At 32.9% G+C, this 25,666-nt stretch overlaps 1 protein-coding gene across 5 annotated transcripts in view; it reads right to left on the bottom strand.

Annotated features, from left to right (window-relative positions):
• LOC118189578 (delta-sarcoglycan-like) overlaps positions 1-25,666 on the bottom strand; it is a 181,871-nt gene that overhangs the window by 54,275 nt on the left and 101,930 nt on the right. For all 5 annotated transcript variants that reach the window (XM_085822131.1, XM_085822127.1, XM_085822129.1 and 2 more), the window contains one exon: positions 14,502-14,574. In XM_085822131.1, the coding sequence (XP_085678257.1) occupies positions 14,502-14,574 (73 nt within the window). The remainder of the gene's footprint in view (positions 1-14,501; positions 14,575-25,666) is intronic.

Raw genomic sequence — 25,666 nt, 5'->3', positions numbered from 1 at the left:
GAAAGGGACTGTTAAAATTGTTATTCATTGGTTATTTACAAGGTAAGTGTCAGCTTGAATCATCCGCAAGGCCACCGTGAAAATTTGAATACATATCAAAATTAAGTACAGGCACAATATTGCCTTTCAGTCTGTTGGTCACTGATAATCTATGAACTCAGTATCATTTGGCGCCGACAAAAGTGGAGTGATGCAGTAAATTTAAACAGGTACATAAATTAAAATTAAATCGAAGTACACGTGTGCCTGTCAACGCGGTGTTACTACAGATTGAAGGTCAATAGAAGTAATCCCATTGTTCACCAGGGGCAAGCAGTAGGTTAAATTTGAACAAATTTTCAAATGAAAATTAGATCGAAAGCCACGATTTTTCTTCGAGACCGCTGATTATTAATTACCTACAGCTTGAGGATCACTTGCAGGTGGTGTGTCTTGTGTGCAATAGTACAGTAAATTTAATTATTTAAAATTAAAATTTATTTGAAGCACCGCAAGTTAATTGAATCACTTGTGATTTAGAGTTGAGGGTCAGTTAGGATCAGCCCGTACTTCATACATTTAGACAGATATTTAAATTGTAGTTAATTCGAAGCATACCGATTACAGCTAAAGCTATCCAGTCCTGAATACTCCTTAATGACTGTAAAGCGCATAGGAACCAACAGATCCAGGGTCACTTAGGGCCAAACCGTTGGTCAACCATGTGGAGCGATACAATAAATTTAGATAAGTGTTTCAATTATAATTTACGTAGTGTACTTCAAGGGTGGTTACCCTTGGTAACTTTCATTTGAGGATAATTTGATATCAAACACTGTATCACCACTGTGGAGCAGTGCAGTAAATTTAAACAGAGTTTTAGATTAAAATTATACGGAAGTACTGTGGTTCCCTGGAAGGTTGTTTATCAGTGTTAACGTGCATGATGATGGTCAAAATCCAGAAGTTAATAGTCACCTCATTTACCAGTAACCAATGGATCACTAATGTATAGCTATGCACTTAGTTTAGACAGATTTTTGAACTAAAATGAAAATGAAGCGCAATCTGCTAACTATCTTATTATCACAAAGCAATTAATTCTCAAAAATAAAACAAATATTCGTGCTTTAGAATGACTGTAATGATTAGCGGCATTTTTATTTAAATTTTACGTAATTTAATTCATGCTAACATAAAACTCATTATGTGATTTAAATTCAAGCTAAAGTCGTAAAATAATCCTTAAATAATGCTTCATTGATATTATTCTCTCATTAAAAAACTTGTTTTAATGAATTACTTTCTGATAATTATGGAAGACAGATTTAGTCATAAGCAAATTCGATGGTAAATGCTCCAGTCTCCTATGAATTCTAGTCTAAATTCATAATGCATTCGAATACGTATAATGAATTCTTTTTAAACGACACAGAATTTATTTTATACCAAAAATTTATCTTTTTACTTAGTTCACTTTCGAGAAATATAATTATAAAATGATATTAAAACAAAACAATCAAACATAAAAGGCTTTTCGGTCTTCATAACTGTTTTTTAAAAAAGAATTTACTTTTTAAGAAAATAATATATATTGTCGTTTGAATATTTATGTTCACTAGTAATTTGAGTCAGTTGACACAGAAATACTTGAAGTAATAAATTGTATTCTGCCTAAACTTCATAATTAGTTAATACATATTGGAAGTGTGGGGTTTATGCGTCTATTTTTATGGTTTGCTTATTAACTAGCAAGGAAATGATTGCTTCAAATGAGTTACTGCCATAGCAGAACTTAAATTGAGCACTATGTAAAAAAGAAGTTGGCATAGACAATACTAAAAAGAAATTACAAATGAAATAGACAAAAGATTAACCATTTTATTGTTTCTGAGATGTTAGTTGTTAAGGCATTTAAACCAAAGGTACTGTTACGAGAGACGTAACCATGAACAAAGAAATGCATGCACTATTTTAGTCCAACTTATTTATGAAGCACGCTATAGGTGCAGTCTGCAAGGGATTGATTTCTTCCTCTATATACAGCTAGCTTATAATTTTCTGGACAGAGTTTTGTATTCAGAAATAAAGCAAGCATAGGACACATTAGCAAAAAAGATGGAAGTTATTTACTTATAATTAAAATAAAATCTTAGAGCATAGTTTCTAACATTGAAGATTTAGCTCAGTAGTGGTGGCTGATATCTAAGGGGTGCATTACTAGTCCGAGAGGAAGTAACGGGGTATTGAGAAGGAAATGAGCAATACTCGCTTGGGAATATATAATACCTGTAGAACACGCTAGCAAATTTTGATTGTTTAAACATTTTTAAACATAATGTAGATATTGACTTTAAACATAATTTAGATTAGTGATTATACAAATATTATAATGTCGACTCTTTGTATGAATTGTTTGTTAGTTGACCTTTTAAACACGTTGCTTAAAATTATATGTAGATTCATTTTTCCATTCCAAGGGAATAGAAGCTGCCAATTTTCAGTGTAAAATTTAAAAAATATATAAGCCTATAATTTCAGTGATATCCAGTACAGTCAATTACCATGTTCAATTAATACACAACAGTGTGCCTGCCGTTGTAGAAATCTGAGCATATTTAATAGGTTACTCTGAATAAATGCTTTAAGAAATTTTAAAGCCTTATCATTCCGTTGTAATATTACGTGATGAGTTTCAACTTTTAATATGATGAAATGCGAATATTTATAAGTACTTACAATTTTTATGAGTTTTAAGTCTGTGCCTGAAATTTACATTCAAATGCCATCTAGAGGGGCGCTAAACAGTCGAGAAAAGCACGTTAAGAAAAATATTTTCGAAAGGGAGTTAATCAAACAGTTTGAGATACTAGGGCTTAGATGGCATATGATAAGTTAATTTCTTCCTGTTCATGCGAAGTTGCTGGATTATAAAAATATGCGTCAGTTTTTTTCAAACGAATGCGCTTTGGTGAAGTAAAAAATCCTTACTTTTATGGTGATAGTTTTTTATGATAAACCATGTTTCCTATACCAATAATTGTTATTTATTATGTTTTTGCAGTAAGAGAGCTTTATTCATCTCAGAAAGACAAGTTATGTAACGTGAAATTAAGTGAAATAGGAAAGGATTGCATAGGATGCAGCTTAATTAGCTATCGTGTTGCTCAAGAAATTTAAGTCCATAATGTACTTCATGGTTAGCGCGTTAGAATACGGAACCCTCTCTATCGACATTCAAACAGGCTGCACTCAGGACCATTGCATATCTCAGGAAAGCGATATACGAATTAATAACGCTAGATTTCTGAGCAGATAATTTGAACTCACGTGTAGATTTCCTTTAATGATTTATGAATGCCTGAGGCTTAAGGGCAACGATTAGGCAATCCTTCCGATCTCACTCATTCCTCTATAATGCGTCCCATTCCTATGTAAAATGTAGTCGTGACAATAATCCTCAGCTAACTTAACGTTCGTCGGTTCGATCTGATTTCCTAAGCATGTTGTCACAGACCCATGACGAATCGAGTCGGGAACTGGAGTGAGTAAATAGGTTATCTCGGCAAGAGTCTTTAATCATAGCGAGCGTCTACACTCTCTGTTTGAATTTTAGCAAAGGAAATGCAGTAGAGCAATAATTTCAAAAGTATTCTTTCTTTGTTCTTTGCAAAGCTTTCACATGTTTCTTTCCAAGATATGCAGTAATATACTTTTTTGCATTATTTTCTCGAACATATATATTGACCTTAAAATAAAGAGTACTAATTTGCTGTTTCATACAATATAGAATTCTCAGTCGTGATGAGAAACGTTTTGTTTTAGTTATTCTCTGGTTGTCAAAAAACCTTCATTTTCTGCTCTTAGTAGACAATGAAGAACAATCTAAATAATTGTACCAATTTCAGAATATCGATAGATCTGTCCATTTAAATATGTATGATGTTATAAAATTATTCATAAAAACTTCTCAAAATAGAAGGCATAATTTTATGAAGGCAGTTTTAGCATAGTAAAGATGAAGATTTTACAAACACAGAAAATGAATTTCTACATAAATTATCCCTATTTTTACATTCAAAAGCAAAAATTGCTCGTTTTGGAAATTAACAATCTTCATGCTGCATATAAAACTGTCTTACTTATTTTATGTTAATTATATGAGCAGTTAAATATGAAAATATTAATAATTAATAAAACAATATTACCCATAAAAATGAAAATATTCATATTGTGAATTTGAATGGAACATTTTCTGTTTCAAATTAATCATAGGCGTAATCTTAGCACTAAGTTTTTATTGCAGACGATATAAACAAGGTTCACCCTTCTACCTTACTACATCATTTATTACAGTTACCACCATCTTTGAATCTTTTAGCTTTCCATCTCCTTCATCAATAATGCACTGTTTTATTTTCTTCGACTAACCAATTTTCACTCCCTTTTCTACAGTGTGCTACTAAGAAATCTACTAGTGGGTTTTCAAAACCTTATTGTAAATTAAATTATTTATTGCTATATATATTAATTTAAAATATTAAAATATTATGTATTTAACATTAAATAAACTAAGCAAAGTTTCACTAGAATTAAAATATCAAAACGATTTAACATCGAATTTTTTGTTTAAATTAGACACCTCCTCTAATGACAGAATGAAAATTTCCGTTATGGCGAAATATACTAGTCTCATAAGACCTTACGATTAGTCCAAACTTTTTATTTTCTATTTGTTGAAACTTTGATAAACAAAAGGTGCAAACTTAGTCCATGCCGGAGTAACTTAAAACACAAGATTTATCATCACGAGTACCAGTTGCTTTTGATATCTAAATGGAAGCATGAACTCTGCCTTAATACAGAATAAAAGACATTCCATGTTTACATAAATGTATTACTGCGTCTTCATTAAAGAAATAAAATCTATGGCTAAACATAAGGATGTGATATTCGATATCAGAGGCAACAGAGCATCCTAAAGTTTCTACTTTAGGATGAATTGAAGTACTAGATGTCTCACCTTAAATTCGGCTGCCTGAGGAGCATGAAAACGTGCTTCCTGGTGATTTTCAAGACAATGTTTTGCTATGTGAAATTATATTCGGATTAATTTTACGAGAAATATCAATGTAAAGTTATGCAACACATTAATGGATGTTCTGCTTATGATGACTAATCATTTTGGGGTTATTTGCATAGGTGAAAGAGTCCGGCCTGTTTAACCAGGGACATTCATCATTATTAATTTAGTTATCAGAAATGAAACATCGAAGTTCACCTTTAAGCATTAAGTTTTATGAATGACAAAAGGGCCCATCTTTATTTTACAATGCACACTTGTAATGCAATAAATAATATTTATAACATAATCTCCTTCGTGATCTCATCAAATCTAATGTCTTTTGAAATTTTTCTATCTTTATAATAGCAAATAGATATCTTTCTTATGACACAGCAATTTGTATTAAAATCTGTTTAACGGGGAAATACTTTCTCATTTACGTTTTCAAGAATTAATCAATATTCCTCTTAATGCTAATACAGTTTCTTGCTTTTAGATGAATGATTTACATGATAATTCGAAATGTCAAAGCACATTTTGTTTTCTGAGTGATGAAAAAAAAAAGACATCTTATCAATGCCATTATCAAATACAAAATATTTTTCGCATTATAGTGGTGTATTTTAAGAACAATCGAGCTTAATTCTTTTTATCCTTTACACTCTTGTGATTTTTTATAAAATGTTAGCATCCAGTGCGTCTGTCTAGGCAATAAAAGCTCTTAAAAGTTTTGTATGGATAAAACGTTTTGATGTGAACCCGTATTTGCACAGATTTTGATCGATTTTAAGGAATGCGAAGCATTCCGAAGTCACTTATTGTGTGCCAAAAAGTGAATAAAACGCATATGTAAAAATTAAACAAAAAATTTCTGCATGTCTCAGAAATTAATTTACATGATTTAACCCACGAAAAAGCTATATTTCGTTGAATATAATAATAAATCTTTATTTTAAGCATTTTAAAAGTAGATGGATATTAGGAATATTTGTTTGGTGCTTCCCCTTCAACAGTCAATACTGGCCGGGTAAAATTTTAAACAGAATATTTTAGGAAAAAGAAAGCATTCTACTCTGCAAGTTTCTGGGGAAAAAAAGTGTTTTTAATTTTTGTATAAAATTAGAACCAGAAATTATAATTAAAACCCAATAATGACTCAAAGGGTCACTTAATGTCTCTGAGATTACTTTATTTTGCAACATTTTTGTTTTCTGATTATGGCTGTAGATATTTTCAAATTCAAATTTTTAAAAAGAATGGTTGAGTTTGCGTTGACTATATTTAGAAAAATGATTTTGTTGTGAATAGATAAAGATGCTGTGATTAAATTCTGCGTAACTAAGTCTTGCCTGAATTAAAATATGAAGTTAATATCTAAACAATTAATTAACTAGTAAATGCATAACAGAACTAGCCTTTTCATGCCTTCATGCAAGAATGAGATTACTTATTAGATAACATGAAGTGAAACAAAATCATAATATTGAAGGAAAAAATAATAAAAGCAACTTGAAAATCAGGTATTTCGTTTTTTTAAGGAAGAAGGATTTTTTGGTAATTATTAATTAACCCACAAAAAATTCAGAGGTATAGGGTAAAGATCAAGCCTATTGTGCGAGAAAGAAATAATAACAAGAATAAATTTGTTGTGAATGTAATGTAAAAAATAGTATCATTAGAAGTGAACAGTAACTCAATTTTATTTTTAAATTAGATTCATTTGGAAAAAGTATTTGTAAAAAGGTAAAACATTTAAAAAAGTTAAAGTATAATAGAATACTTGATAAAGTTCAAAATAAATATATCTAAAGGACTTAAAACAGAATAAAAAGAAAATTATATAACTGCCACATAATGTTTTCTAAACAACAAATTTCAAAACACTAAAAGGATAATCCAGAACATACATGCATATCTGTGTTCAGAACGTTTGCGGAAAATGTTAGGAAGTCAGTTTAATTTGAAATGTAAAAAATTTGAAATGTTATCAGCTTTGCAATAACATCCATCGAAACAGTACACGACATACCTGGAAGTGTCCATCATAGAGTTACAGGAGAAAAGTTAGCGTACGAAAACGTCGGGGAGAAAACAACGCAAGACGAAGTGAGAGAAAAGTAAGGAGGGTGAAAACATTGCAGTTTTCTAAAACATCGTGTTATAAAACATTGTTGTCGAAAATTAAGCGATTCAAAAACATCGCAGTTTTACAGCGGAATTAATCGTCGCAGAAACTGTCGCCGTAGGAAATATCGTGGCAAAAAGTAATCCATCTACAAATCTTCGCAGACGTGCTTTTCAGGCTTAAAAAATTGTGAATGTATATTCGTACAATGACTTGTGAGCGCAAGTAGAAATGAGGAATATTTGTAGATGTATAATTCATAATTTAGATTAGTTAATAACTGTTTGCTAAAAAGCAAAAGGGAAACTTAAGAATTCAGAAATTGAATATGAGTAGAAAATTAATCCTACGTATAGCAGTTACTGTGATACTGTTTCTTAAGCTGGTCTTAAGGGGCTTTTCACCCAACATTATTAATCAAGCAGTTAAAAAATTCTCATCTCAACACACTAAAAGGCACACTCTTGTTTTAGGAGATTATAAAAGTTCTGTTGTCATTCCCTTCTTTCCATCAATTAGCTATAAAGTTGCACATATTTTGCTGAAATTTAACTTTCGGGTTGTTTATTCTCCCATTAATAAAATTCCAAGTTCCATACTCAAGGACCCCATTCCGGATATAAATTCCGGGGTATTTATAGGATTCCTTGCCAGTGTAATTTGATTTACATTGGCCAAACTAAGAGAGCCTTAAAATTTCGCGTCAAGGAATATGAGGCATATGTTAGAAAAAAGGAAACACAGAAGTCTTCTGTTGCTCAACATTGTTGGTCCGAAAATCACACTTTCAATTTCAAAAAACATCTTTCATTGGAGAACTGGATTTTCTAGAGGCATTTCATATTCATAAAAATCTTTCTGTTCTAGTTAACGATCCTAATTCCAATCTAAATTTGCCTTCGGCGTTTCAAGAAATTATGTTTTAGTTCTGGTTTCACCAACAGATGGCGCCACTGGCTTATTCTTGTCCAGGCTTTCTTATCTTATCTAATCATTATTTCCTATCTTGTTCATTTGCGGTTTTGAAGCTGAGGAGGGTGGTTCGGTAAAACCATCGAAACTAGTACTGTGAAAATATGTTGTAAATATAACGCTGATTTTTGTTGTTTGACTTCTGAAATAATAGAATCATCTCTCGGGTGACATTTACAGGAAGCCTTTTATAAATAAGCCCATTATGCCAGACGCGGTCAAAAGCTTTGGCCACGTCTAGCATAAGAAATGCCATCGTCTGATGTTTATAGATTGTAAAAGTAATGAACTCCACTATCCTAACCAGCTGCGTGGTGGTGGAAAGTCCTTTCCTAAATCCGAACTGCTGATCAGGCAGTGAGCTCAGTACTGAATCTAGACGTTTATAAATAATTCTTTCGAAAATTTTGTTTAGTGTTGTTAACAGGCTAATCGCACGGTAGCTTTCTACCCGTGTTAAGATCTTTCCTGGGCTTAGGAATAAGAATAATAGTTGCATGTTTCCATGCAGTCGAAAGTAGCTTACATATAGACAGGCGTTAAAAAATCCCACATAGTTTGGGGATGTAGTGATTCGGTAAATTTTTAATCATTCTGTTTGAGATATTGTCTTTGCCGGGTGATTACGCAATTTTGATATAATCGTGTTTACTTCAGTGGGAGCAATGAAATTTGGGATGTTTCCAGCAGTGGGTTGGAGTAGCCATCTATCGATAGTTCTATAAAAGTTATACGTTCTATAAAAGTGGGATTGAAAGGGTTAAACTGTTCAGGGAAGTTGTCAGCAAAAGCATTTGTTTTTTTCTTCATCGGTGTATAAGTGTTCAGTGTTGTTTTCAGTGGCATGTTTTTAGCTTTGTTTGCTTTTTGTCTTCTGATGTATATCCAAAATGCATCATCTTCAACGGTAAGATTGTCGATTATGGTAATTTCGAAGCAGGAGCGATGAAAAATGAGCAATGCCCTCGCCGGGACTCAAACCACGGACCTCTCGAATATGAGTAGAAACTTAATCCTACGTATAGCACTTAATGGGAATTTTTAAATTTATATACTTAATTGCTGCTAATCTCATTTGTTTGATGTAATCAGAACAAGTCCATGAATTATTATCGTAGCAAGGAGTATAAGTTCGCGTCTGTAGTTGGCATCATTCAGGTGACATTCCGTCTTTTGCTCAGTTCCGCCCCAACTTTGAAGGAGAGCAACCTGGGTGACGGATCTGTGAATCTTCTACCTCCTCTTCCCCTACCAACTATTTCTCGAGAGGAATTTTGGATTGCCGCATACTTTGAGTGCCCACATACTGCACAGATACTATACGGTTACAAATATTCACGCTTTTCCCTGGATTCAAGCCCGAACTCATCGGCAGCCAGCGTCCCTAACCACTTTTGCGTCTCGCAGAGCTTAATTATTAAAACTCATTATTTAATTAACCTCTTTTCTGAAGTTGTACTAGAAGTTTTCATGAAAGATCTAGTCTAAAGAATTAGGAAAAGGGAGATGAGTAACTTCAAGACGTTACCTGTATTAAAATTGTTAAATTAACTATCAAATTGTGCAATTACTTTCTTTTACACTTGTTAATATGATATGTATTAGAAAAAATTAAATCTTGTTTATTCGAATTAATTAAATAATTTTCATATCGATAACCTAATGCTGTTACTCATCTTCTTTTTTTCTAATTATTTTCAGATTATATTTTTTATGGGAAATTACCTTTACGACTTCATAAAAGTGATTAATTAAATAATGACTTTTAATAGCTGATAACATAAATTTAAAATTCTCTTAACTCTACCCATTTTCAGTTTTTGAATGCTTAAATTTCCTTTTTGTTTCTTTTAGCAAACTATTATTAACTAATCCAAAAACATGAGATATAGAAGAAAAATATTCCTCATTCCTTCTTGCATTCACAATTTATTACGTTAAAACAACTTTTAAAACCTGAAAACACATTCCTGCGGTGTTATCGTCATGCGATGATTTGTAGATGTTTTAATTTTTACCACGATACTTTTACAACGTTGTTTTTAAACCACTTAATTTTTGACGACGATGTTTCCTCCCGCGATGTTTTAGAACTGCGAAGTTTTCTTCTCTCACAATCTTTTCTATGACGACATTTTCGCCTTGCGTTGCTTTCTCCAACACATTTTCTTTCGTGATGTCTTTGCCGGGAAATTTTCAGTGAGTACACTGTCCTAGATTAGCAGTAGTGTAGTTTCTAATTGCTTGAATTACCTAAAAACCTTAATCCTATAGAATCCTCCTGAGAAAAGAGAAAACCAGAATTTGAGAATGAGAAATATAACAAATACGATGGTTATGTATTGAAAGGAATCTGTATATTTTCAAAGAAACCAAAGCTTCTTTGCTCAAATGCTGTCTGCTCAAAATGTGATGTCACGCCGAATAACCGAAACATGTGTTAGACCCTTTTATATTACGACACAAAATACAGTCCCGGATAAGTTGCTTCAAACAGTTCGTTTATAAAGAGTATGCTAATGTCCTGGAGCAATAAAACCCTGTTATTGAAAGTTACAAGCATGTTATACTTAATTTCTTGTGACATTTTGAACAGAACAGAATACGCTCGTACAGATGGCAAAAAGAATTTTACCTGTGTATTCCTCACTCGCGGGGTCCAAATGGTATCTGATCGATGATCAGTTGTTGAAAATGCTGGGAAGGGCTGCGTTAAATATCTTATATTTATATTAATATATAAAACATTTTATTACAATCTAAAAATTTTCAAGACGTTACATTAATATGTTACCTTAAGAACCGCTTCCTAATTTAACATGACAGGGGCAATTTTCAATGTCTCTGAGATTTAACAGAAATAAATGTGATAATGCTGTTATCAGAAAGGCTCTTTTTTACCTACATACATATCTGTACTTTTATTTATGTCTAATTGAGTTTTATTTACTTACTGTTAATTTTATATATTTATAATAACCACTTTCATAATTACTCTCACTTAAGGAAAAAAATGATAAAATCTAAAATAATCGTAGCTTAGAATTTAAGATTTTAAATATAGTTTAAAGTACTGAAAATAATTAAGGCTATTATTAATTATGCATATTTAGTTTAAAAAGAAAAATTGTATTATCTTCTGGTTTTCAGAAAATGATAAAATATTTAAAATCTAGGTAAATACAAGGAATATAAAATTTTAAAAAAGAAGAAAAATATATTAATCATTAAGCTTATTTTTCTGCATAAATCAATATGTAACACAAGGACATAATAACGACATTTTCACAACTATTGTAAAAAGGGGGGATTTTGCGAACATTTAGGCGTCGTAATAGGATGCTTTCACAACTAAAATATCATTTGCAACTGTTGCGAAACAGTGGAGTTTCTCGGACATCTAGGCATCTTAAAAACGACATACTGAAATGTTTTTGCAACGACATCCGCGACGAGTTGGAAATGTCTTTACGACCTTGCTGTGCTACTTGGGAAGATTATGATGTCTGTTGTTAGAAGAAAATAGCATTTATTTCCGGGATTCTTGCTGCTCACCAGATTTAAATCCACTGGCTTCGTTCCTTGTGTTTTATATTCGCAAAAGAGACTGGGGAATACAGACCCAATGGTAACGAATTATCATCCACCATATTTTTAGTTCGGGAGTCACTGTTGAGTCCATTAGAGGTTTTTCAGGCGCAAGAAACAGATAAAATGGGCAATGACCATTCTACGATTCGAAGTCCTGATTGCCAGCTTGACGTGCTTTCAATTACACCACAAAAGTATGTAGTGAGAAGGAAGAAAATAGCTTGCAGGTAAGGCAAAGATACGAGAAATATTCTGACTAAAAAAAGAATAAGTTTTTGATATGAGATGGATCAACTAATTCGATTCCATTTGATTATCAGATGATCCCTTACGCTGACTTGTCCAGTGACATCATAATGGACATTGAAGAGCTTTAACAATACTGTGGCAGAAGAGTTTCATCTCATCGATGGTGAAGGAAAGAAACGAATGAAAACAAGAACTCTTAGAAACAAAATCCGTCAAAAGAAAGATGAAGACAGCATAAACTGGCTTAGGAACATTCGAACCCGTGAACAAAATAAAGAAAATCTTTTTCTAGATCTTTCTTCTTTTACTTTTCTCGCGCTGTCATTATTGTTTCTGCTTCAAAAGCCACGAACGAAATTCACTGCTAGGCAAAGATTTACCCCTTTCTGTTTTATTTTGATTGAGAGATTAGAGATACCAAGATATGAGTTTTCCTGCCTGAAAGTGACAGCGGCTATAAGCGGGGAAAATACTCGCTAATCAAATGTCCGAAAGGCGTGTTTTGTTTCTTTCTTTTCTTTTTAAAATTTAAAGACTGGCGAGGCAGAACAATGTTCCATCTCATTTTGTTTTACAGCAGTGCAGTACAGGTATACAGCTACTGGGAAAAATGTTTACGAAGGCCGTTATTTGGATCGTCATGAAATGTATATTCACGTTTCGTACTCAATGGCGAGCGCGGAAAAATACTCTGCGTTCTTTATTTTATTTATTTATATTTATTCACTGCGTTCTTATTATAAAACAGCTAGTGCGCTGCTGAGCACAAATGCAGCTGAGATGGAATGTTAAGCAGTAATTTATTAGACATTTTATATCAATTTAATTACAATCTCTCAATTCAAAAAATAATTTAAAAAATATTTTAAATTGAATAATTATGCGCTGGAAAAAAGACAGTTTTGCTTAATGTCTTTCGTCTCTGAGCTTTATTAAACGAAATTTTTGCCAATGTAATGCTTTTTAATAACGATCATTACGCTTATTCCTGATGCACACAAATGCACATCTCAACAATTCTTCACTCCTGATGCATACAAACGTGCATTACACATTTATACAAATAAACATATATAATTTGCAAATACATAGATTCCTTTATGCAGTATATTTATAATGACTTAATTTAAATTCCGCTATCGCTTATCAGCTTATTCCGTTATCTTCGTGACATCTATACGAATGGACAGACTAAAGAATATTTTCTCCCAAAACGGATTGAAAATGGATTCAGAAGAGATTTTTTTCGTGACGTCTGTACGTTCGTGCTTCTGTATCTCGGATTAAAATATGTATATATCATGCAAACGCAAACACGGATAGCCTCAGAACGTTGAAATTTTCTATATGGGACTACTATAACAAGTAGCTATTCACCTCTTTGGTTTTTTTTGGCTTTTTTTGGCTTTTTGGTTGCAGTCGGCCGCACCAAAAGTACATAAATGTATACCCACTCAGTTACCCGCTTCGATGGTTTGTAAATTATGCATTTTTTGTTTTAAATGTGATTGAATTATGCTCTAGCTAAGGTTTTTAACGTCTTTAGTTAATTTACAGGCAATAGTTGTAGCATTATCAACAATTTAAACGTTGATTAAGTGCCACTAAGCTTAACGAAGCAGTCATTTGTTTACATTTGAAAAGTCTTAGTAAAATACTGAATTCAGTTTCTGTACCTTCAGTGTTTTTTTGGTGAGTGGGACCAAAATTAAACTTTCAACTTTGTGCACCGAAAAATATGCCTTCTTGTACGCTGGCCGAACTGCTCGCTTTGCGTAGAAATTCTAATTTTAATTGTAAAAATTATTAACTGCGTTTGGTGTTTTATGTTTTTCTGTACTTCACAATTTTTAATGAAGGTGTTTTGAGTTTTATGCATTTTCCTTCCCGCGAAGTGAGAATTGAATTAATTGAAGAAGAAATACTTCTATTATGAAATCTGAAGAAATAAGTTGAGATGAAATGCATCAAAATTATGTGTAACTTAATAGGCCGTACAAGTAAGTCATGTGATGTCCACATCAGATATTTTTAAATAACAGAAGGTTAAAGTTTTTAAATAGAAAATTCCTTATAAAATTGTTCATTATGACGTCAACAATCTATTTTTGCTGATTAATTAATATAATAATGATGAAATTGCAGTAATATAATGCAGTAGGGCTTTTCGTAAATGTGAAATTTATATTTATCAGAAATTCATTTTAATAGCATTAATGCAATAATTATTTTAAATTCGTAAAGACTAATTATCGCATTTTTTGAACAGTTTGTTGCGAAGCTTAAATTTCTTGGTTTTGCTGTTTTAAATATCAACAGAATAAAAACGACTTCTTTGAACATTTCAGAAAAAGCTGAAATAATAAATAAGGAACAGTGCTCCTTTAATTTTCAAAACAAATAAATATAAATACAGAAGGAAAAAAATAAAATTATTACACCTCTAAAAGTGTGTGAAGATCTAAATCTAGGTAAACAAATAAGGTTTGATATAGTAGAATTTTGACGTTCCTCACTTACTTAAGATCTTTCGTAGCCCCTCCTCGTACTAAAGGAGTTTCAAGTGACCCATCAAGTCTCAATCCACCAGAATCTGTAACGACGTAAAATTTTGCTTTAATATTTTTTTTTACATCATTATACAAGTATATTCTTAGACAAAAAAAAAAAAAAAAAAAAAAAAAAAAAAAAAGACGCATTAAGAAGGAGTTATCCGAATGGGACGAAAATCAGTGGAAGTGATGTACATGTACAGAAAAACAAATGATTACAGTTTGAGAAAAATTGGATGATTTATTGAAGTGATAGAGCTTCACAAAGTGAAAAAGTCAGTAACGCGTTTGTCCACCTCTGGCCCTTATGCAAGTAGTTATTCGGCTTGGCATTGATTGATAGAGGTTGCGGATGTCCTGAGGGATATCGTGTCAAATTCTGTCCGACTGGCGCGTTATATCGTTAACATCCCGAGCTGGCTGGAGGGTCCTGTCCATAATGCTCCAAATGTGTTCAATAGGAGAGAGATCCGGCCACCTTGCTGGTCAAGGTAATGTTCGGCAAGCACTAAGGCAAGCAGTAGAAACATGTGCAGTGTGAGTGCGGGCATTATCTTGCTGAAATGTAAGCCCAGGGCGGCGTGACATGAAGGGCAACACAACGGGCCTTAGAGCTTCGTCGACGTACCCCTGTGCTGTCAGTTTGCGACGGATGACAACCAAAAGGCTCCTACTATGAAATGAAATGGCACCCCAGACTATCACTTCTGGTTGTCGGCCGGAAGACAGTCAGATGGGTATCACACCGCTGTCTGGGGCGTCTCCAGACTCGCCTTCGCTGGTCATCGGGGCTCAGTTCAAAGCGAGACTCATCACTGAAGACTATTCTACTCCAGTCAGTGACAGTCAAGTGCGAATGAGCCCGACACCACTGCAAACGGGCTTGACTTTGCGTCAATGGCAGTCGGCGTAAGGGTCGCCGTGACCTCAGCCCCCTTTCTGTGAGCAGTCTATGAATGGTTTTTGCGGTCACTGAAGCACTAGTTGCGCGTACAATCGATAATAATCATGCATCTGAGGCTGTAAGTGCCGCTCTGACGATTGCTTGGTCTTCACGTTCTGTCGTTTCTCTAGGCCTACCGCTTCCTTCTTGGCGCTGTGTGTGACCATGGTTCACGCATTCCTGCCAACATTGTCTAATAGTGGCATCGCTCCTGCTCAAATGTCGAGCTATTCGCCGATAAGACCAACCGGTTTCTTTGAGCTCAACTACACGACGTCTCTCAAATTCTGACATCTGCGCATATCGTTCGCGCACCTGTATGTGAGGCATAGTTACTGTCTACCAGGGTACACGGAATGAAATTCGTAAGAATTTATGACCTGGACTGGTCTGGTCTGCACGGTTATTGCCGAAATATCGCGCATATGCGCGATTTGTCCTGCTCATGAAAATAAAGCCCAGTGGGCACTTGACATTAGACTTCATGATAGTTTGATAAGGTCAGAGGTGTTATGACCTGGAATCGTCATTTCTCCTCTTAAATATCTTGCAGATCAGATGCGCTGTAGCGACAACCGTTCATTTATTGGCAGCCAAAATGTAAAATTTTGCATTTTCGGTCGAAATCTGTATGCATATCGTGTCCAATTTGCTTTATATCTTCTCGGTGCGTCGTGGTGCATGTTTTGTTTTGTCTAAAAGTGTATATTAAAATTTCCATTTTACCATAAAATGCTATTCGTATGATATTATTTTTGCAATGTGAAAATATTTTTATCTTTACAAAAAAGATATACCGATGATGGGCGTTATAATATTATAATTAATGAAAGTAATTGATGTTTTAAGGATAGACACATGATACATAGATAAGTTGTCTGGATACGTTAATCTTCAGTTAATTTTTTGCTAGAGCTAAAATGTATAAAAATGGAGTACGGGAAGGTTCCCTCTAATTATGACCAAAAGTTCTGTCTAAAACAGTCCTAAAAATACTGTCGTCTACCTAGACTGGAGCATGAAGTCCACAAGACGCAAGCAGGTTCCGATCACATAATATTTCATATTAATTTAGATTTTTATGATGTAATTCTTATTCCTTGTATAATATCAGAAGTATTAAATACTAATGAATAATTGGATTTGATGTAAGACTGAATGGATGAAGAAAGATTAGTAATTATAGCATGAAAACGCTTTCAATGTACGTGTATTTTCTGTGAAGTATTTGGATTATTCAGATATCTAAACTGCATTCTATATTCTTCTGCTGCCATACAGGATTCACTTGCCATACTGGAGCGAACAGTTATTCCATATAAGAAAGCCAAAATATATATACTTCCTTTAAGATAAATCGTATATGTAAGGTAGTATGTAATTATCATTCGCATTTGTATTTTTACCGTTTTCTAAACATTTCTTAGACGATGAAGTAACTAATAATATAATATCTGATGTCAGTATTGTTTAGCTGCTTATATAAGATATAAATTCTGTATAACTATTGATATAAAATATTAGTATGTAATTAATTGCGTAAATTTTGCTTTTCCATTGTTACGCTGGGTAAATGTTTTTTAATGCAGTCAAAACTGATTTTTCTGAAGTTTATGTTTGAAAAAGAGGTATTTCTTTATTTTAATACTGAATTACATGGCAAACAATAAAACACAAACAATAAAATATGTTAGCTCTAGATATAAAATAACTGCTTGGAAGAAAGAAACATTATACTTTTAGAAAGCTGAAGACAATTTCTCTGTATATTCTAGGTATAAATATTTCTAGGTATTAAGATAAAATTTTGTGTTCCTAATCAGAATCGGGATGCTTTGTTGTTATGATTTAAAATTTCTAAAGTAAGATATCTAAAAACTAATTTTTTCTGTTAAGTGTTCAGTGTTCTGGAAAGCAATATCGCTATATTTTATCAGAAGAATGGGCTCACATGAATTGCTCTCTGAAACGTTGAGTTCATTCTATATTTAATAGAGAACGTAAATTGCTTATTACATAATGGAACTGCCCATTAAGTTAATGGAGGAGGAGTATTAATAATCTTAGTGCCATACATCATAATCCTGTCTGGATATATATCATTTTCTTGGACAAACTATTAAGTGATGTATGATTTCAATGTAAGCGATTACGACCGGTTTGTACAAGTAGATCAATATATTTAACATATTCAAATTAACCTCTGATTCATTAACCCGTTACTCTTGAATTATGGAGAATTTATATAAGGGGAATATTAGCCTTGTATGCTTACATAACCCATATAAATATATTTTCTCTGCTGTAGCCTAATTACAATACCTGATTTAGCTTTCATTATTCTGTGTTGCAGATGCAGTTGCAAAGTTGAAAAGATGTTGAACACGAATTTCCCCTCTTGAATGTAACGAAAGCAATGAATTGAAGCTTTTAGAATTCTACAACTTATGATATTTAATATTTCCTATTCATTTCTGAATAAGTGAATATTTTTTTTAACTGTATCTCAAACTAATGTTTCAAAAATTGAAAGAAAAAGTTTACATTTATAACTTCTATACTGTTGTTAGCATATTACGTGCCACTCTATTCGGTACAAATTGCCACTTTCTTTTTCTCAGCGTTACTGCCGGAAAATTCCGTATAGAAGGCTGGCTTCTTTATTCATTACACATGAAAATTTCTGCTGGATTTTAATATATCCAGTTTTGATTTGGATGTATATTGAAAGAAAAGGAATCAAGGTACAAAGTGAGAGAGTAGTCTTTTAATTAAAGTATAAAAAATACCACTTATTCATGACATTTTGAAGAACTTTGAAATTTCAGGGCTAAACCCTTAACGCTCGAAGGGTTAACTTTTGTAATACTGTTTTAGATTTCGTAATGTAACTTCGAATTTTCTGCTGGACAGCTGAAGCTGAGAGCATGCAGAATGAATCAGAAATATGGCTAAATGTCTGGTTTAAGACATAGTGTGTTGTTGTGTAATGTATAGGGAAATGAAAATTCCCTATACTATGTATTAAATTCGAAACTTTAATTTTTATTTGAAACACGAGGCACGTTTGTATAGGGCTTTTTGCCATCTGCTACAATCGCCGCGGTTCTCTGTGCGGCTTCACTGCTTGCGCCAGCGGTAGCGACGGCAGTCACAGTGCCCATATTTATGCCATTAGTGAAAATGGCGTTGAACATACAAGTTATATTTGCAGGGTAGGCGATTGAGTACAAAAACGATTGCGAAGCCGTGAGACTGAAGAGACACGATGTTAATGCGGCATTTTTGCTGTCGACTATGGGAAAGTGAGGAAAACGAATGCCTACAACGAGAAACATTCAGAAAAAAAACCGTCTGTAAGAATTCGCAGCTATAATAGATGCAGGAACTTCTGTAAGCTTTGTGGAAGCGTTCAAAACGACGAGGAGTTTAAGGCAATAAAATAAACATGAGTGGTAACTTTCTGCATTGTTTTTCAGATTGAAGATTTTCTAATGATGCTATCTTACATTTCCTAGTTATAAATTTGTCATCATACAGTGTGATCAAATGTGTAGATATGCTTCTATCACATTTTAAATATACTTAATTCTATAGGATATTACAGCAATTTATATATTGTGCCATCTTTCCAGAAAACATGATCATCATTCATGTATGAAAAATGAAGTTCATGTGTGTGTGTGTGTGTGTGTGTGTGTGATTACGGCAAAGCCTCGAGGGCTATCTGCCTAAGGGAAGAGATGCCTTCGTGGAGGACTTTCTAAGGGAAACTGGCTCGTATGCACGTTACACATGGGGAAATCCACGAAAGCGCCCATGCAGCCGGCCCGTTCGCGGGATTCGAACCTCGGACCGAACTACCAGTGTTCAGCGACTTTACCGTTCGGCCGCTGGTGGGCGCAAATGAAGTTCATGAAAGCAAATCATTCATATGGGTATGGTGCAGCAAGTAACATATGTAAGGAAGGTATTACTACGCACTATACAGTATTTAATTTAGATGCTTCAGGTATCATAAGAAAACTACTGCTTAAATCATTGAGTGACAATAATTATCTGCTGACATTTGAATGAGATGAACATAATTCTGTTGACAAACCTTTAAACAAATAAATTTCATTGTTAGAAAATTATTACCTCAGTTTCCTTATGCTTTAAATTACGAAGACATTTTGATGAGAAAGAAGAATATTCTCGATCCCAAGTTGCAGTATTGAGCAGGGATTGAAAATAAGTTATCTCACTCAAAATTCTCAACTGCTGTGTCAATTCACTGTTAGAAACCTGATGATATTATTACAGTAGAAACCGGATCGTATGTAAGAGAATCATGATCGTATGTAAGAGAATCATGATAGTAGTTACACTTTAATTCTGATTGTAGTAGTACATTAGAATTCTTATTGTAGGAAAATTGTAGAATCTTGATTATTCTGATACAATATAGTCTAATTCATAATGGTATAGTACAATTCTTAATGTAGTACCACACTGAAACCTTGATTGCAGCAATCCGTTAAATACTCAGGGCAGCAACAAAAATTTGGTTCTTCCTTGTTGGAGGTGGATATAAAAGTGTAATTAACTATTTTCGTCAGTTTACTTTAGCTAATCATCTAAGAAGGCTCATTTTTCTTAGCTAGATGGCTCTTCTGTACTTCTCCATAATATAGTAAACAAACAAATTAACAAAAGAACACTATATTTAACGTCAGTTATACGAGTATTGCCGTCAGTATCTTCCTTAGCTCACAGAAAATCACAAAGGTAATCTTCGAAACAGCATGTATTTATATCGATGAGTTGGAAGTCATTCCAGTTACTAACAGTTAGATACTACAGCGACTTTTAAATTCAGAAGAAAAAAAAAAGAGTTGCTTAAAATCCAAAATGCTTGATATATCAAAATGGGAATCTTGGCAACCCATAAGTAAAAATACCATGCATTTTTAGATATATTTGAATTTATTTATTTATTTTTTATTTGTATTATCTCTTTGTAATGATTTCCTTATTGCATTTATTTATATATACGTATATATGTATTTCAAGAATTGTGTTGTAGAGATGAGTCAATTGTTGATACAACTTTAAGGATAAATCACATATATCCAAAGATATGTGTAAAAATTCATTTACCGGGAAACAAACATTTGCAGGATTATTTCCCGGTTTTTGCAAGAATTGGCAGAAGCATAGCAATTTTATATTAAAAGCAATAAGTGGAGCACAGCCAACAAAATATTTAGCGCGAATTGTCGAGAAACTAATAAGACATACAAAACTAATACATTAGAACTCAGAAAGCGCGGATTGGAATTAATCTTATTAACTTAAGAGGATAAGGTTTTGCAAATGTGGAAAGTTTCAATAAAATTCAGTTCCCAAGCAAAGAAGATTTCAAACAATAGTGTCGAAAACAAATCCATTGGAGATAGAATATCAAGAAAAAGAAAGAATCGTTTTACCATCCGAATGCACGAATCTGTCATCAACGTAGCGAATCAAGATCCCGATTCCCCAAAATAGTTTTTCAAATAATTTGAACTCAAAGTAGCGCATGTAAATGGACTGAGAGGATTACCAATAGCTAATCCTTCAATTGTTAATAGTAATTGTTTCAGAAAACGAAATGGACCTCACTCAAAGAAATGAACTCCTCAATTTGGCTGTGTGTAAAATAGAGTTCTCGAAGTCAGGTTTGGATACATTTTAGTGTTTCCCCAACTGTAACTAAACAATGATTCAACATGAAAAAAAAAAAAAAAAAACTACAATTGAGCGGTGGGAAGAAATTTCTGTTTATCAACAATTTCGAATGTATATTTGGCAGTGACAATATTGTTAAAGTAACTGAGAAAATTAAGAAACCAAATATTTGGTTAATAGGTATAATGCTGTTTCTGAGTTAGAAGATATGAGGCAAAAATTCATTCTAATTTTATGAACAATATCTAATAGTAACTAATAATTTTATGAACAATATCTAATAGCTATTTTAACGTTCGGGAAGTCACGACCTGAAAGATATTTAGGAATTGAGTAGTATGGATCTCCTTGTACTAGTTTCGTCACTAAATAAATCTATGAATGTTTGTACATAACAAACATCTGTCCTTCTTTATCAGCTATGGAAATACAGCGGTACTTCAGTATATGTTCGTTTTAAAATAAGTCCAATTTGATATATTTCATGTTTGGACGTGAAAATGTTTGCTTGGTGCACAACATTTGTTTGGAATATGACTCTAGTTTAATAGACCGTGACTGCCCACATTAACGTTGTTTATTATTTACTTCTTTCGAGATAATGCTAACATAAATTTTGCACAAAAGCAAAACGACAAATGTATAACAGCCTTTGATGCCAGACCTGTATTCAGTGAAATTTGGCGTCAATTGTATCAGTTGCACTAATAATCACTCTCAGTCACTAAAGCATTATTTCAGATGTGAACTGATGTGACCTTTGACACAAAATTAACTTTAAGAGAGTTTTGTAAAGATTAAGATCTTTCATTGCATGGTTCCTATTAACAAAACAGAAGAAGGCAAGAAGTTTCGTACAAATCAATGAATTGTGCTTGGACGAATTTGTGTCCAAAAGTAACTATTCAAATGGACTTTAGAGCTGTGCATATGGTACTTGGGTATATTGTGTCTCTGTGTGAATCCATTGGACTGGATGCGATTGTTAGCGATGTAGAGAAATTAGTATAAAGATACAAAGATGAGCTGACAATTGAGAATTAGCCGAAACTTGCGAAAGAGGAGTACATGATTAAGATTACAAAGCTTTTTCAGGCTCAGATTAGGAAAAGGTTCAAGAAAGCAACCTTAATCAAGGAAATCTTTCTCAAATGAGTTGATGTCAAGGATTTTTCAGAGAAATACTATTCCAACAAAGTTCAAAGAAGCCATAATAGTGTTGTTTGGAATTACCAAACAGTGTCACATTTCCGAAACATCCTTAGAAGAAGGCAAAGGGAAATTTCTCTTTACAGATGTAGTAAAAGTCTGACTTGGTGATCCTAAACTCTTTTGCATCGAGAGAGCACCAAATCTCTTATCCTCAAACATCGAAAACGCCCGTGTATACGAACTCACGGAATGTTTTTCCTTGTCCCATGACAAATTGAATACTACAGCGCTATCAATAACATGTTTAAGCGACAACTTCTTTCTTGGACGCTTTCACCCTGTGTGAATTTTCCCCTTGGAACGAGATTGCAGCTTTGGGCATCAATAGCTAAACATTGACAGTAAACAAGGAAAAAAGAAGGTGCATTAAAATAAAAAAAAACTACTTTTAGTCGCTTCAAAAGAATGATTGACATATCATTTAACAATTCCTGAAAGCAATGAGCAAAGCAGCAGTGTGATGGGGGAAAGCACTAGGTAAGAAATTATTCAGGCGTTCGGGGGCGATCTGTCGATGTCTGAATGCTCTAGCGTTTGGGGCGACTTCGATGTGAAAGAGTTAACTAGGCCTATGTAGTAACGGACAAAATAGTGTTTAATTATAACAGTGTGATCCATTCTCTTGTAAGACGGATTAATTGTTTTCTTTTTATTTCTTCTTGGAAAAGTTCGTTTGGTATAAGCTCAGAGATTTGCAGCAGATTAAGAACTTATATCTCTATATATGGCATTAATCCATACCAGTAACTCATTCTAATCGAAACAATCTTTGGATTAGAAAAACCTTTTCCTTTTGATTAAGATTCAAAACGAACGATTTATAATTAAAATTAAAGTTCTGAGAAATTAAGTGGGGAATCGTATCTTTCAGCACTATCGAAATTTTACTGAATTTATTGGAAAACTGAAATTTTACATGTTTGTGAATAGTTGGAGTTCTATTTCATAACTTTCATCTGATCCTCAGAAAGATTAGTATTAAAAATGTTAACTACAAGATTAATTGAAGATTAACAGTAGGAAGATTATCAGAAGAGTAGGGTCTAAATGAATGGAGTGTGGATGTTTGGAATTTAGAAGCAGTACAGTTTTTATTCCGTTGACAGGTCGTTTATATTCTATGTTTAGATTAAAATTTATGAGCAATGGGTGCAAACTCAGAAGGAGAACTGACAATTTTCAGATGAAGATGTTATAATTCGCACCTGGTAGTTTAAGACAAGCAGTTTCAAGTGTTTTTTAATATGGAAACGAAAAGACAACTGGAATTGATGCGTAGTTTTAGGAACGCGACCAAAAATTTTTGTCTTATATAAATTTAGGAATGATATTCTAACGTTTGCTTTTAAGCGAAGGAAGGAAATGGTTCATTGCATTTCATACGTTTCAGGCGTAATTTACAAAGAAACTTGTTTTCTGATGGCATGTAAAACTAAATGAGAATAAACACTAAATCAATGAAATAACAAAGGAAAAAGATGAAACGGAGAAAAGAAATATCATTAATGGTTCGAATTTTATATTGACATATTTCTCTTGTAATTTGCATTTCTGAGGTGCTAAGAAAAGCTTCCAGATATGCTAAATTCAGAGTCCTGCGATTGCTTTGTAACTGAGTATTTCGTTCCGCGATTACTGCTTGGGATTCTTATCTGCAAGGGGTTTTTTATGATCTGTAATATTTCATGTTAAGTTTCTTTAATTTCCATTCGGGTTATCTATATTTATTTATCTTACATGTGATAACTATTGTTCTTTATTATAAAGTCTCCCTGTTATTTGGCTTAGTCACTTTAAGAGATATCTACGAATCTGTAGTACACCACAATATCTTGTATTGAAACACTATCTTATCTGTGAATAGAACCATTTTTAACTGACTGAAAGTCGGCTAATGTGTAATAGTTATCAACTACGTGCTATTATAAAACTACGTGTGAACAGCGAACACAGCCTTCTATTTCATGTTATAATTTAGAAAGAGTCGTGATATGGTTTTTTTCCAATCTATAACGTAAATACGGGCCAGTTTTCCATAGAAAGTCCTCCTGAGTTAGATTATCGTGAACTTTACCATATTAAAATAACTTACCTAACAAAATCCAACAAGTCTTCATTCTCCTCTTATTATCACAACATTTAAGGCAGACGTATTCCATTAGGAAAATGTTTATAATGACAGAAATATTCAAGCTACGCAGGTTTTAAGCTTAGAAAATCCGCTTTTAAAAATTACAAATTATAAATTTTTATACTATCCGCCGGTCTTTACAGTTGTGTTTGGTAAAAACTTATACTCTATATGTATTTATATATATATATATATATATATATATATATATAAAAAAAACCCTAATGTCGACAACACGTGACTTCTTTATACGATCTATTAAATTATATTAATTTTTTGCTTCACTTCTTTTAAACTTATTTCCTCGGATTCTTCTAACTTAAATCGATTCCTCAAGGCAAGTTGAAAATGACATAAAAAATTGCAAAATTTTAAAACTATATATCCTGGTCAAATTTTGTCGAATGGAAGTAAAACTTCTTATAATTTTATTTTTTCATAATAAGTAAAAGAACCTGCAATAAGTAAATATAAGTATACAAAGTTAGATTTATATAGAATATAGATTTATTATATAGAATTAGATTTATATAGAATATAATATATGCATTTGGTGCTGCCGATTGCAATAGAAAGGGAGCTGCACAACTACATGTTTTAGAAGTTCATCTACAGAATTTTAACATTCTACGCCTAAGTGTTTTTGAGTTAGGCGAAATACATACCCACATACGTAGCGTACAGACGTCAAGAAAAAATCCCTTTCGAATCTCTTTAAATCCATTTTACAATGCCTTTTGGGAAACAGAGTCCTTTATTATGTGCCTTAAAACAATTTATAATAATTCAATGTTAAATTTCGCTCTTAAAAGGTATTAAATGGTATTCTTTTCTAATTTACTAGTATGAAACGTTCTGTAATTTATAAATTTGTTAAATTTGGAATGCCGAAAACGTTTTTACGCCAGTAATTTAGAAGTTTTCAAATGCTAAAAATACTTTATTCATATTCTGATGAAGTTTCATTACTTTATATTCTTCTTCTGATAATCATACGAAACATTCATAAAGTTAGAAATGTTTTCATTTTAAGTTAAAAAAAATAATGTTGAGAATTGAGGGTTTGGGCCAATATTAAAGTTTACCGTTTTCTAAGCTGCGAATATCGCCTTTTAGAAAAAAAATTAGAGTTATT

This window comes from Stegodyphus dumicola, chromosome 8 (assembly GCF_044657685.1).
Source record: "Stegodyphus dumicola isolate Sdum_Otavi_A_Nest chromosome 8, ASM4465768v1".
In the NCBI taxonomy this organism is placed as follows: domain Eukaryota; kingdom Metazoa; phylum Arthropoda; class Arachnida; order Araneae; family Eresidae; genus Stegodyphus; species Stegodyphus dumicola.
Note: the sequence above shows the minus strand (reverse complement) of the source record. Positions and strands in the feature narration are given on the sequence as shown.